General features: G+C 42.3%; 2 protein-coding genes across 8 annotated transcripts in view; one reads left to right on the top strand and one right to left on the bottom strand.

The window, feature by feature from the left end:
* Positions 1-3,703, bottom strand: part of NT5C3A (5'-nucleotidase, cytosolic IIIA) — a 28,517-nt gene extending 24,814 nt beyond the window's left edge. Inside the window, exon 1 of one of the 4 annotated variants that reach the window (XM_074900824.1) lies at positions 3,352-3,703. In XM_074900824.1, coding sequence (XP_074756925.1) covers positions 3,352-3,489 — 138 coding nt within the window. In that variant the 5' untranslated portion in view covers positions 3,490-3,703. The remainder of the gene's footprint in view (positions 1-3,351) is intronic. The other 3 variants (XM_074900821.1, XM_074900818.1, XM_074900820.1) reach the window with 3 other exon arrangements.
* A 307-nt stretch (positions 3,704-4,010) lies between these two features.
* BBS9 (Bardet-Biedl syndrome 9) overlaps positions 4,011-14,765 on the top strand; it is a 313,837-nt gene continuing 303,082 nt past the window's right edge. For 2 of the 4 annotated variants that reach the window (XM_074900816.1, XM_074900813.1), the window contains exons 1-5: positions 4,011-4,192; positions 5,237-5,357; positions 10,216-10,366; positions 11,629-11,693; positions 14,123-14,236. In XM_074900816.1, coding sequence (XP_074756917.1) covers positions 5,246-5,357; positions 10,216-10,366; positions 11,629-11,693; positions 14,123-14,236 — 442 coding nt within the window. In that variant the 5' untranslated portion in view covers positions 4,011-4,192; positions 5,237-5,245. Of the gene's footprint in view, positions 4,193-4,395; positions 4,487-5,236; positions 5,358-10,215; positions 10,367-11,628; positions 11,694-14,122; positions 14,237-14,765 lie in introns of those variants that run through there. The other 2 variants (XM_074900814.1, XM_074900815.1) reach the window with 2 other exon arrangements.

Below are 14,765 nucleotides of genomic sequence, written 5' to 3'. Positions count from 1 at the left end.
AAAACCAAAAGATTGAGTGTTACTGTAAGGTTTAATATCTTTTTAAAGTAGCTATCAAACATTAGCTAATAGGTTACTTTAAGAATCTAATTAATTATTAACCTTCTCTTTAAATTAAAGTTAGCAACCTTGTGGCTAACTTTTACCTTCACCTAACCATAGGAATACTTTTACAGTTTTACAGAAACGACAGTTTGGCTGTGCAGAGTAATACTGAAGGCTTTGGGAGGTAGTTGTTTCCTGACACACAGAGTAAAACTTCACATGACTGGCTATGTATTTACTATTAATACCTCTGTTTCTTCAGAAGTGGAGCCAAAGTAACCTTGTCTAACATTTATTGGTGCCTAAGGGAAACTCGCTATTTGCAAACTTTAGATGGTCAATGAAGACACAATATTAACACTTTAATTCTAAATGTAAGCCTTTGCTTCCAAATAAGATGCAGTAATTTTATGGTGTCTTTATTAAGCTTAAATGTGTTGCAGTCTAATTACTTTGCTAAAGAATTCATCTACTGAAATGTGTGATAGATATTTAAGAATTCCTTGATTTTTATTATTCAACAAGGAAACATGGTTACCCTTATATCTTCCACAGTGTTTGAGAATCTTTCCCACTCTTCTTCACATTAAACATTCTTGGCATCAGAATCCCTGACATTAACTTGTCTTGTAGATATTCCATATGATTTGTAAATGTCACTGTCTTTTTAGCATTAAGCACTGCTATAAGTCAGGTTTTTACTTACATTTGGGCCTTATATTTATCTAATATTATTTTAACTAAGAAAAAAAGTCAAGAAACTTACTGCTGCAGTTAATTATAATGAAAGAAGATTTCACTGGTGAGAATTAAAGTCACATAACTAAGGTATAAATAGGCCTGCTCCCTACTGATTTTGATTGAAGTTATAAATCAAGGCAATTCCGACTCTAATGGGGGTATAAAACCGAAGTGTAATGTTCCCCAAAGAAAACTTGAACTAAAAAATCTGCTGAAAATACAGAACAGGCCTGTATTTTTAATCGAACACAGAATACCAGGCTGGTATAGTAACTCGTGTACTAGAAAAAATACATTTCAATAAGGCAGCATTGTTCCTCAACACCATCCTACCTTACACTAAACTACAGACTGGAAAACAGCACCTTCTCTTTGAAGCTCAAAGGAAGGTCTCTCTTGTGATAACTAAACCAAATGCAGTGTCATGTAAATGACAAACATTGAATCAAATCTACATTAGTGGCTAAAACTATTTCAGGAAGTTCTCTAGAATGCAGCACTTAAACACATTTTCGCCCTTATTTGATGAACTAAACTTCTTGGTATGAAGTTTACATAACTATTTCACTTAATTCAAAGAAATTTCAAAGCCTGGTTACATGTGTCCACTGAAAATACTCCCTGAGGAAGAAAGAAGACTTGCAGCTGTCAAACTAAAGATGTTTGCTAGCTGAAGAAGCTGCCAGCTTGAATATCAGTTGAAATGCTAGCTCTCTAAGTGAGCAGGTAGTATTAACGTGTTGCATCCAACTGGTAAAATGTTTCCATATGAGACGGCTGACATGCTTCGAACAAGCTTTATTTTTCCCTTGCAATTTAAAGTTGAGAAAAGCTCTGATCATAAAAGCAGAATTTTTGGAAGTATCTATTTAGGATCATGGATCTGTGTCCAAGAACACAGCTCTGAAAGTATTTTCTGAAGTACATACTTAAATTGATTTCTGGTAAGTTAATTTCTTAATACAGGTGTAATGATTTTTTTTCCATACCAAAGGCAAAATCTTTGCAACAAAGATAAAAGTCAAAGTCTTCCCAGCCAAAACACCATTTAAACACTGTACAGAAAGTTAATACAAATACATCTTTAGCAATAATTAGGCACTTTCTGAACTACAGCTCAAATGGGATACTGTGAATAGGAGCTGGTGAAACTATTGGATCTGCCTTTTGAGTGTCTGTATGATCAGGGTTTTAAATGCTGTTATTTTATTGTCGATGTAACTCTAAAGTAAGTTCTAGAATTAAAAAAAAATTAGTAATTTATAGTTAGCTAGTGTTATGCAACTGTAAGTTTTCAAATCAGTTTTCCAAAATCCTGCCATAGAATCCAGAGACCTTTTTTAGAAACAGATCTAAAGCCTCTCTACAGTGGCAATCCAAATGTTCTGCTCTCCCACAAGCTGTTTTAAGTGGGCTCACAGAAACTAAAAAGCAAGACACCCCGCTCCAAATTGCTGAATGATGTGAGTGATGACTATAAACAGCATTCATATATTTTTTCAACAGTAAGTATGATGACTTCATGATTAGTAAAAACTCACAGCGGAATTCCACATTATCACAAACTGCACTGCATGACTTCCAACAGCAAGTGTTGCATCACGTGGCCAAGTGAGGGGTTGGCTCACAACTTACATAGAGAGTCCCAGTTCTTAGCAAAATCTATGTTTCCATGTGCAATTAAAAAAATAAATCTGAGCTATTACTAAGGCTTTGCAGGGGAGATCACAAAATATCCATTGGCTAACATCAAGTGACTTGATGATTTCAGATCAGTTCTTTGGTACAGCGGTGACCAAATCACAAAACTCAAATTTTGAAGGATTTCAACATGATCAGCATACTGCCTAAACTAAGACCTTTTACCATCCGGTTACCAATAAGCATATATTTAAATAATACCCGAAATAATAAGTTTAACAAGGGCAGTAAGACAGCTCCATCTTCTTTTTATAGTAACTGTCAACAGACATTGCTTCCTATTTGCAACAGATGGCTGAACACGCCCCTCCGCCCCCTTTTTCTTTTAAAAAGGTTACAAGCAAGCTTTTAAATTACCACTAAAACCTCTGGCTTTAAGCATAGGTACATACGGGCCGGCCAGGCGCTTTTAGTGCCAGTGGATCATGCTGTGGTGGCCCAGCCGCACCTGCCCCCCGCGTCTGTCCTTATGATGAGAAACCGGGCTCGACATCCCTCCCTCAGCCCCTTCGCCTCAAGGAGTGGGCACAAGACACAGCCAGCCCCGCACGTCTGGAGAGGAGACCCATCTCAACCTCTGGCGTCAGGCAGCTGACGAACCGCCGGCAGCGGGCTCTGGATGGATGGGAGAAGGGACTCGCGTGCTTTGGGCAAGGGGCCCGTATTTGAGGGCGGCGGGGGTCGGGCCGCCCGCGCCTTGCGGAGGCGGGGGGGGGGAATATCGGCCTGCGTCCACGGGGGTGACCGGGGGCAGGCGGCCAACCAGGGAGGCGCCGGCCTGAGGAGACGGAGAAGGAGAAGGGCGTGCGGCCGCGGGCGGCGGCCTCCGCTGCGTCGCCCCGCTCTCGGCCTCTCACCACGTACCATCTCGATGATCTTGGTCTTCCTGCCCGTCTTCTTCTTCATGGTGAAGATGTACTGGGCCAGCACCACCCCGCCGACCAGAGCGCACACGCTGGCGCTGGCCACCGCCCCCATCTTCGCCACGGCGGTCCTGTCCATGGCAGCTGCCAGGGGCACGCCGAGACGCCGACCGCTCGCTGCGGGGAGGCGGGGGGTGCCCCTCGGCGCCGGCCCGAGCGCGTCCCCACCGAAACAACCGCCAGACCCGTCCGGGCGGTAACGACGGCGCCGCGCGCCGCCCTCCCGCCCTCTGCCCCGGCTCCGGCTCCCCACGAGACGTCACGTGCGCGTGGCCTGGCGGCGGCACCACGCGCGGGGAAAGGGGCGGGGGGGCGGGAGGAAGCGGGGCGGCTGGCGGAGCCGGGAGCCGCAGAGGGCGGGGAGCCTTCTGCGAGGGCTTTGGAAGGCAAAGCGCTAGCCGGGAGGTTTGGGTTTTTCCTCGGGAAATGCAGAGGAACGCCTCTTTTCCATTCCTCCCCCCTTCGTGCCGGAAGAAATGGCAGAGCCCAACGGCCCGCGGCGCCGCTTCCCGAACTACATTTCCCGGTGTCGGCGCGACGCGCGGCGCTCCCGCCCTCCGGGGTGGGGCGGGGCGGGGCGCGGCCGGTGCTTCACGCGCGGTGAGCGGGACGCCGGAGATGGCGGCGGCAGTAGCGGGGAGGGCGCGGTGATGCTGCTGGTCTGTGCCTCACCTTTTGCTTCGCTTCTAAGAGAGGAGGTCCCGTGAGGGAAAGGGGCTGCCACCCCGGAGCGACGCGCACTGCACCGCACCGCGCCTGCGGGGGTGCTGTCTGCCGCCCAGGTAAGTCCCCGCCGGTCTCTGTCTCCCTTCTCCCGCTGCGGGGCGTGGGTGAGTGTCCGGGTGGGGCTCGGTTGGGGGTGCTGCGGGTGCCGTGCGGGAGCTCCCGTGAGGGAGAGGGGCTGTGGGGAGGGCGGGGCTGCCGCCAGCCTGCTCTCGGCTGCAGCAGGTTGCCTGGCTGGCATAGCCACGGTAACCGCCTCGAGGAAGAAATGTTTTTATTTGCCGGACGTGGTTTCCTTTAAAGAGGAGAGGCGCGGGCTTACAGGCTGCGTTTGCTCCGAAGGAAAACAAGGGGTGAGCCCATCCTTTTTCCTTCTTCCCGGAAAGAACCGCCAGAGCCGCCTGGCTGCCCCTCACCTCCTCCGCGGGCTGGGGGATCGAGTGTCTTCAGGTTTGAACTGCTCATGGCAAGCGTAGGCACGGAGCTGTGAGTTTTGAGCTAGGGTAATATTATTGTCAAGCCGCCTAGAAAAGGATTAGTCCCTCTTTCCCCCCCCCCCCCCTTCTTAAAATAACAGTAGCTAGGGAGCAGAAAAGCTGATTTGTGCCCTGTCTGACCGAGTTCTTTAGTCGTGTCACTAGGGCATCTTCAAGGCGATTACTTGGTGGAGATTTTGATGATGTCTGTTTATGTCTTCATTAACTCTTCTAAAAATAAGGTCTCTTGCAGAAGACTTGTGTCAGAATCTTTTTTTTCCCCTAATACTCCTTGGTAAGAGAGAAAACCCCAGTTCTGTGACTTTGAAAACTTATGTTACTTAAGGCTTTTAACAATTTTAAAGAAAGCTGGCGTGTTTTTTTCTTCGTGTAACTAGCAGTGTCTATCACAACTAATTTGTAAACAAACGACAAGAAGTTTTGTAAGGTTGTTTTCTGAACTAAATAACCAGAAACCCAAGACACCTGAAACATTTATTGACCTCACACTAGAGCAATGTGAAACTAAGAGATAGAATATATTCAAAGTTGTTACTAGCAGAGTTGTTTGTATAAATATTTATATATATTAGTATATACATTAAGAATGGTTTGTTTCCTTTTCAGTAGAGAAAAATGTCGCTGTTTAAAGCTAGAGACTGGTGGTCCACCATACTTGGAGAAAAGGAAGAATTTGACCAAGGCTGCCTGTGTGTTGCTGATGTTGATAATAGTGGCAGTGGACAAGGTAAATTCAGAATTACATGGTTGTTGACTTAAACTACACAGCTGCAAGTTTCCTTTGACCAATGCCTACTTAAAGCTTGTTAGCCTGGCTAGTTTGACAGTTAAAGTGTGCTATCTTTAATGTGTCCTGGTAGGCTTGAGAAGACATATTCAATACCATTTGTCTTTGTACGTTTGTAAGTTTCTAAACATCTTAATACTGTCTTGTGTTCAGTAGTAATTTCTCTCATGTCTTATTCCCTCAGTGGTAGATATCTTTAGAATAGAACATTTTCAGTTAGTTGTAGGAGCAAATGCACTTTGTAAGTTGTTGAAAAAGAGAAAGGTGGGAGCTAATAAGTGAAGAATTTTAGAAAAACAAACAACCTTTTCTGCCTGGAAAATAAAGGGGCCATTGAAATAAGTGACTGAGTAAACTCTGCTTTTCTATGTAGTCATAAAAAATGTGGAATGATCTTTGCTGTCAGGGGGAGTTCTTGAGTGTGTGTGTTTTTTGAATTAATGAATACTTGTGATCTTTCTCAATGATATACTCATGCTCATCTTGGAGCTGGTTTTGCTCAGTAGAGGTACTTGAGTTTGATTTCACCATTGCCATACTCTTTATAACATTTTTATTTTAGATTGTCCCTTTCAGGAAGATTTGAGTGAAGTTGAGCTGTTAACTGGTTTGGTGCACAACCTTTTTCAGTAGAAATTCATAGTATCATTTAGGTTGGAAAAGACCTTTAAAATCATTGAGTCCAACAATTAACCTAACACTGCCAAGTTCACCACAAAACCCTGTACCTAAGTGCTGCATCTGCATGTCTTTTAAATACCTCTAGAGATCGTGACTCATATGCTTCCCTGGGCAGCCTGTTCCAATGCCTGATAACCCTTACAGTGAAAAAAATTTTTATCCAATCTAAACCTCCCCTGGTGCAGCCTTAGGCCATTTCCTCTTGTCCTATTACTTCTTACTTAGGACACCCACCTTGCTCCAACCTCCTTTCTGGTAGTAATAGAGGGTAATAAGGTCTCCCCTGAGTCTCCTTCTCTCCAGGCTAAACAACCCCAGTTCCCTCAGCCGCTCGTCTTAATACCTGTGCTCCAGACCCTGCACCAGCTTTGTTGCCCTTCTCTGGACACACTCTGACTCCTAAGTGTCTGTCTTGTAGTGAGGGGCCCAAAACTGAACACAGTATTCAAGGTGTGGTCCCACCGGTGCTGAGTGCAGGGGGACAGTCTCTACCCTAGTCCTGCTGGCCACGCTATTTCTGATACAAGCCAGGATGCCATTGGCCGCCTTGGCCACCTGGGCACACTGCCAGTTCATGTTCATCTGGCTGCTGACCAACACCCCCAGGTCCCTCTCTGACTGGCATCTCTCCAGCCACTCCTCCCCAAGCCTGTAGCATTGTGCAGGGTTGGCGTGACCCAGCACTCAGCCTTGTTGAACCTCCTCCAGTTGGCCTTGTCTCATCACTCCAGCCTGTCTCTCTGCAGAGCCTCCCTACTCTCGAGCAGACCAACACTCCCACCCAACTTGGTGTCATCTGCAAACTCACTGGGGGTGCACTCGATCCCTTCATCCAGATCACTGGTAAAGATAATAAGCCAAACTGGCCCTAATACTGAGCCCTGGGAAACAGTGACCAGTGCCAACTGGATTTAACTCTGTTCACCACTGCTCTTTGGGCTCTGGCATCCAGCCAGTTTTTTACTCTGTAAGACTGTACTCATCCAAGCCATGAGCAGCCAGTTTCTCCAGGACAATGCTGTGGGAAATGGTGTCAAAGGCCTTACTAAAGTTCAGGTAGGAAACATTCACAGCCTTTCCCTCATACAATAAGTGGGTCACCTTGTCGCAGAAGGAGATCAGGTTTGTCAAGCAGGACCTGCCTTTCACAAACCCATGCTGACTGGGCCTGGTCGCCTGGTTGTATCATATGTGCCATGTAATGGCACTCAAGATGATCTGCTCCCATAACCTTCCCTGGCACTAAGATCAAACTTACAGGCCTGTAGTTTCCTGGATCCTCCTTCAGGCACTTCTGGTGTCACATTTGTCAACCTTCAGTCAGCTGGGACCTCCCTGGTTAGCCAGGAGTGCTGGTAAATGATTGAAAGTGACTTGGTGAGCATTTCTGCCAGCTCCCTCAGTACCCTTAGGTGGATCCCATCCAGCCCCGTAGACTTATGTGTGTGTCAGTGGTGTAGCAGGTCACTAACCCTTTCCCTTTGGATTATGGGGGCTTCATTCAGCTCCCCATCCCTGTCTTCCAGCTCAGGGTGCTGGGTACTCTGAGAATAGCTGATCTTACTATTGAAGACAGGCAAAGAAGGCATTAAGCACTTCAGCCTTTTCCTCATCCTTTGTCACTATGTTTCCTCCTGCGTCCAGTAAAGGATGGAGATTCTCTTTAGCCCCCCTTTTGTTGCTAATGTGTTTATAGAAACATTTTTTTGTCTTCTATGGCAGTAGTCAGATTAAGTTCTCATTGGGTTTTCGCCCTTCTAATTTTCTCTCTGGATAACCTCATGATATCTTTGTAGTCCTCCTAAGTTGCCTGCCCCTTCTTCCAAAGGTCATAAACTCTCTTTTTTTCCCTGAGTTCCAGCCAAAGTTCTCTGTTCAGCCAGACTGGTGGTCTTTCCTGCCACCCGTCTTTTGGCACATAGGAATGGCCTGCACCTAGCAACAAAAATAGGGCTAAGGACTGCCTCCCAAGGGACTCTGTCAACCAGGCCCTGAAACAGGCCAAGATCTGCCCTCCAGAAGTCCAAGGTGACAGTTCTGCTAATAACGTTCCTTACTTCTCCAAGAATCGAAACCACTGTTTTATGATCGCTGTGCCCAAGATGGCCTCCAACTACCGCATCACCCATAAGTCTTTCTCTGTTTGCAAACAACAGGTCCACTGGGGTGCTTTCCCTAATGGGCTTACTCACCAAATGTGTCAGGAAGTTATTTTCAGTTATTTTCCGCGCACTTCAGGAACCTCCTAGACTGTTCCTGCTGTTTTGTATTTACAGCAGGCATCTGGTAAGTTGAAGTCCCCCACAAGAACAAGGGCTAGCGATTGAGAGACTTCTCCCAGCTGCTTATAGAATATTTCATCTGTCTCTTCATCCTGGGTGGGTGGTCCATAGCAGACTCCCACCATGATATCTGTCTTGTTGGCCTTCCCCCTGATTCTTATCCATAAACTCTTGACCCTTACATAACTGTTATCAAGCTCTAGACAGCTAAAACACTCCCTAACATACAGGGCTACCCCACCCCATCTCCTTCCTTGCCCATCCCTTCTGAAGAGTTTATAGCCATCCATTGCAGCACTCCCGTTGTGTGAGTCATCCCGTCATGTTTCTGTGATGGCAACTGTATCATAGTTTTCCAGCTGCACAATGGCTTCCAGCTGCTCCTGTTGCCAATGCTGTGTGCAGTGGTGTGGAGCACTTCAGTTGGGCTATTGATCCCACCACCTTTTTGGGGAGAGAAGCCCTAATTCCTTAGGGCTTCTGTAGTTCTAGCAGATCAATAACCCTTGAGCCTTTGCTGCATGTGGATCTCCATCCCCTACCTTCATTGGGACGGCAGACCAAAGGACCTTGCTAGTACACTGTGCCTCAAACATTGGTGTGCTGCCCCCAGGCTTGTCTCTAGCGAGCCTAGTTTTATCCCTTTCCCCCTTCAAATCTAGTTAAAAGCTCTTTCAGCTAACTCCTGCACAAAGATCCTTTTCTCCCTTTGAGACAGGTGTACCTGCTCTGTTGCCAACAGGCATGGTGTTGTAGACCAACCCATGATCAAAAATGTCAGTATTCTGCTGGAGTTCTAAATAGTCTTTTCCTAGTGCTAAAAAAGTATAATTGATATGAAAGCATGTTGTGGGAGTAGTAGTCTGCTGTTTTACTTGCTTTCTCAACATTGTATTTTCTCTTTGTTTTTAGATTAGATTCTTTTTCTTCCAGAGTTCAGGACCAAAAGTGAATCAGCTAGTTGCAATTGCCGTACCACAGGTCAAAATGGCCTCACTTAAGTATTTTTAAGGAATTAATAATTAAAATGGATTTAGTTTACTGCTGATGGAATACTTGTCACTGAACTGAGGAAAAGATGAGGGGGGGGGGAAGGCAGTCAGAGTTCTCTGAATCGGGGACAGAGCAGTACAAGTTTTTTGTGGCTGAAGAAGAGAGGAAGCAAGCAGCTGTTCTGAGCTTTTGATGTGGGGTCCTGTGGAACTATGCAAAGCCCTTAGAGCCTCAAGAACTTGGTTTAGGGGTACTTGTATGTTCTCCTGACTTGTGGACAAGTTTTTCTGGTTTTGATTATGATCTGTGTTGATATGATGACCTATATCTAGTGGAAATAAGTACTGACAACCGACTTGAGTTCTTGGTTGTTATCAGGGAGGCACCTCTTTGGGGTTTTTTCATTAATAATTTTTTGTTATTCACTAACAGCCAAATGACAGCTTGCTTAAAATACTGATTCCAGAATAACTCTGATGTAACTATTGCGTTCCTCTTTGAGGTAACGGATCTGTCTCTAGAGCAGGTGATCTCAAGGCCTAGCTTTGACCTGATGCAGTAATTATCTGGCTTTAATTTTGCATTTGGATAAATGTCATTGGTCCCAGTTTTAAAATGTTACACCTCTGCTGGTGTGGTATGTCTATGCACCACTCCAAACCGCAGAAGCTGAAAGTTGGAAGTACTCTTCAAAACCAGAGTGGGACATAATCAACATTAGTTGAATCATGGAAATATTCTATCTTTTTAGGGTGTTTTGTGAAGTACTTCCACAGGAAATTGAATTCCGCATGCGCTATTGTATTCTGCAGTGTCTTTTTTTTTTTTTTTTTTTTTTTTAGATAAAATTATTGTGGGCAGTTATATGGGATACCTCCGAATCTTTAATCCACATCCTGTGAAACCTGGAGATGGAGTACAACCTGAAGACTTGCTCTTGGAAGTGCAGTTACAAGAACCAATATTGCAGGTGGAAGTGGGAAAATTTGTTTCGTAAGTCATCAACAGGCTATGTTTGTTGCTCTTTGTTTAAGGCTAGATGTGATTTTCTTTGTTTTGGGGGGTGAGTGTTCAGTTTCCAGATGGGCAGCAATTAAGCACATCTATGAATAGTGTAGTATACATTTGATCTGCTTCCTGAATTGTCTTGATATGAGAGAATTTTTAATTAATGTATATGTGGAAGATAATCTTCCAGCTACTTCTATGATTTTTTTAAAAGTATGTTAACAGGAAAAACCTTGTGTTGAAAGTTTTTGGATGTTAAGAAAACTTGAGTAACTTGTGATTATCTAAGATGTAATATTGGCCAGTTGTTTTGAGCTTGGTAAAGGACTGAAGATCTTTAATTCCAATGTGTTTAGTGGAAATAAGTGGCCAGGCAGAGGAGGGATATGATGACTCTTATATTTAACTGGCTTTGAGAGAATCCTTTAAAGAACAATTTCTAAAATAAAGTTCTCCTAAGTAGATTCTTCTACAGCCAAAAAATTATGTTCTTAAATGATGAATTTTAATTTTGAAATTAACTTTTAATACTGCAGCCTGAATTTTATTTTTAAAATGAGAGAAAAACTTGTACTAAACACAGGAAAGACTGGTGCTCTGAGGTCAAAGGCCACAAGCTGAAAGGCCTACATCAGTTGGAAACTGTTCTTTTATTCAAGCACTCATGGAGTGACCCTGTGCAGGAATTCTAATGTGAAATGATCTAAAATATTTTCTATAGTTACAGCACAAGAACTTTCTCTGCAGGAAAAACTACATAGGTTTGGAGGAATAAGAATGTGGCTATAGGATTCTAGGCTTATGACTTCTGCCTTATAGTTTAATTATTTATGTTCCATACAGCTAGTACAAAAGTGAATTTTAAAAAAAGTGATGTATGCAGTTGCTGAATAATACATGTTTGGAGGGATGACCCTCATATCCATTTGGTTTCTGGAGGAATTAACAGTACCTTGTTTGAAATGAATTCCAGCCTAAATTGGGAAGATAGTTGACTTGCTCTTCATACGTAAATCTGAAAATATGTTCTTAAAGGATTTCTTTAAATTTTGAAATTAACTTCAAATACTGCAGCATGAATTTAGGAAGATTAGCACTTCTGAGTTTTTATACTAGCATCTAGCACCCAAACCTTTGGATTCAGCCCACACCTGAAAGTAATTTCAACGTGTTACTTGTGTTTTATCCTGTATGCATTTTACTTGGAGTTTATCTGAAAATGGTGCTTTTTTAAACTTTCTTTACAGTGGTACTGAAGGACTTCATCTGGCTGTGTTGCACTGCCGAAAACTGTGTGTATATGCTGTTTCAGGTTAGTTTACAGATACAAGCTTTTCTGGTGATTTTAAGTGTATTCTAAAGTTTGGATTAGGTTAATGCTAAGCTTGGTATATACAGTGTTTGCTCAACATAGCTGAAGGGCTACAGTCATATTCTCTCACTCAAACTCATGTATGAAGAGGAAGCATTAGAATTAGGTCTAGGTATTTCCCAAGGGTTAACGGAGATTTGCTATGATCGGCTCGGTGCTTGAGATGCTGTGATGGGTGTCATGGTCTGTGGTTGGCAGTGCTTGTGAACAACTAGTTCTCATTACAGCTTTAGGAGTGGGTATTAAGGTTCAGCATGCTAATGAACAAATGGTTGTTTAATGACAACTTACTCAGCTCTTTAAAAATTAAGCAATTACAATTACTTCTGAACTCAGAAATCCAGGTAATTCCTTAGAAAGCCAGAACACCGGTAATGTAACCCAAGAGAAGACGGGCGATTAATACAGGTAAGAATTGGCAATTTTGTGTGAAGAGGCAAGTCACAAAGTACCTATTCTGTGCACGGAATTATCTCTAATGTATGCCTAAAGCAAAGTACAGATTTAAGAGATCTATTGATTGTACCCCCATTTTCAAAATTCAGTAGACAAATATGCATTGTTCATTTTCTCTGTGCAGGGACAGCTGTGGCTTCTTTCATTATATGGGCATGGTTGTCTTGTAGGAGCAGCTTGCTTCCTATTCACAGCCTTGTAGGCAGATGGGTTACAAACACATGTTCTCTTTCCAGATTCTGTTTGCCTTCTAGTTATCTTCTCTGGAGACACCTGTAAAATTGGTTAGTGTTGAGGGGTGATACTTTGAGATGTACTGCAGTTTTCATACTTGCCATTCTCTGTAATAGTGTTTATGTTTTAGGATTGTAACCTACCGGTACAATTTTTATTAAAACAATTTCTTTTAAAATTTGTGTTAACAGCATACAACAATAAGTCAGCCTAGAATTATTTTCTAGTTATAATTTGCTGTTTGGTCTACATGTCTTAAGCATTTAAGTAATAATAAAAGTAAAGATTTACAATCCTTTAATAGTCTTTTCATACTAATTTGCAAGCATGTATGCTGTAATGGTAACTTATGTCATCTGAACAGGTACTTTTGAACAAGCTCCTTTGAGAAATAGCCATCATTATTTCTTTATGCTTCCATGGCAAATTACACTTTCATAAAGTGCAATCTTTACTTGCTTTATACATGTTGCCATATGTGTTATTCCTAGTAAAATAACTATGCTGCTTCTCCTTGGCAAATGAAAGCATCCTTCAGGGCTGACTAAAGTATGGCCTGGATATTGTATTACAGTCAGTATACACAGACTTGACTACTTTCTAGCTTGTTTTTCCTCTGGTGTTGCTACTTAGCTGGTTACTTACTCAGCCAGGGCTTTTTTCCTCTTGTGTGTTGCAATCCTTTCCCTAACGTGGGCCTGCTTGAGGGGCAATTGCTTAAAAGCTATACTGGATTTTAGCTGGAGAAATTGCCCAGAAGGTTAGCATAAGCTACAAATATTTCATAACATGTTGTTTAAGATGGTGTTGGCATAATCTTTGTATATTTAAAGCTGTGGTAGGATTTAGCTTAGATATCATTTGCTCAAAACACCTTTTTCCCTGCTGATGTGACTATTCTCAAAGGGGTTTTTTTTGCTTGCTGATATTAGTTCTCAGGTGTTACTCTACACGATGAACTTTATTTTCTTCATGGGGTGCAGGAAAGACTTTTGATTATCAAAGGGGGAGCTTCAGTTTCTTTCGAAAGACTTTTTTTGAATTTCTGGTAGTTCCCTGAAGGAGTCAGGAAATTAGAATTCATGCAGAACTTTTCAGTGAACATGATGTATATCATAAAATTATTTTTGTTACTATATGTTTGTTTCTTATCCTGTTTTTGTTGATCACTGCATTGAATTTCAGAGTAAAGGTGAGTAATAAATGTGCCCTAAGCATAGCTTTGTCAAATTGTAGCTAATGACTAGCTACAGCTTAATTTGAGACAAAGGCTATTACAGCTGAGACTGGCTGTTGGACATAGTATATTCATTGACTAACTAGAGAATCATAAGAATTCCCCTTTGAGCAGGCTTTTTTCTGATCTTAGAGGTGTGCCTAAGATGAAGAAAAATACATTTAAGTAATAAAATCTCAGCCTCTTGCTAAGTCTTTGTACTATATTTAGTATAATGATATACCATATTTAGTATAATAATATAAATATTGCTGGTTCTGGCCTTTAAGAATTTTCTAGCTTGGTAATTTTTTTTTTTTTAAAAGCAGCAGTATGAGCTTTCATACCTCAAAGTCACTAGGAGTAAGTTGTAGTTTTTCCAGGTTGCTTAAACTTGTACTCCTTTACTTCTGTCACATTGTATGGATCAAAGATATAAATAGATATACTTTGGTTTTTGTAGGAACTCTGGGAAATGTGGAACATGGGAACCAGTATCAGATTAAACTGATGTATGAGCACAATCTTCAGAGAACTGCTTGTAATATGACTTACGGACCATTTGGTGGTGTAAAAGGTAAGCTTCTTGTTGCATATTCTTTATTATTAGTTGTTTAACAGTGAACAGTTGAGGATTAACTTAAATTTTGAAAGGCGACATAATGCTGCTGTCTAGAGGAAACCCATTTCTATAAATGATGGCACCTTTCATCTGATGCATATTGAACATAACTGAAGTTAAGATGAGGCAAAGAATATTAAATGCAGAACAGTTGTTTCCTCATGTCCTGAACCAGATATGAGTTTACAAGGATAATACTGATTTTAAAAAACATTACAAAAACCCTGACTCTTCCCTTGTAAAATACTTTGACATCTAAAATAATTGTCGTCTTCTGTGCTTTAATTCTGCTTTGTTTTTCTGCATATTGCTTATCCTGGACAGAAAAAAATGGTTAACATCTTCATTCTCTGAACCTAAAATATCAAGATATAATACAGATTTTTTTTTTTTTAAGAAAAAAGCTTTGATAGGAAAAACATAACAGTGGAAAATAATATTTATGGTGGGTTTTTAGTTTTGAATGAATTTAATAGATATCATT

This window comes from Athene noctua, chromosome 2, assembly GCF_965140245.1.
Source record: "Athene noctua chromosome 2, bAthNoc1.hap1.1, whole genome shotgun sequence".
NCBI classification, from domain to species: Eukaryota; Metazoa; Chordata; class Aves; order Strigiformes; family Strigidae; genus Athene; species Athene noctua.
Note: the sequence above shows the minus strand (reverse complement) of the source record. Positions and strands in the feature narration are given on the sequence as shown.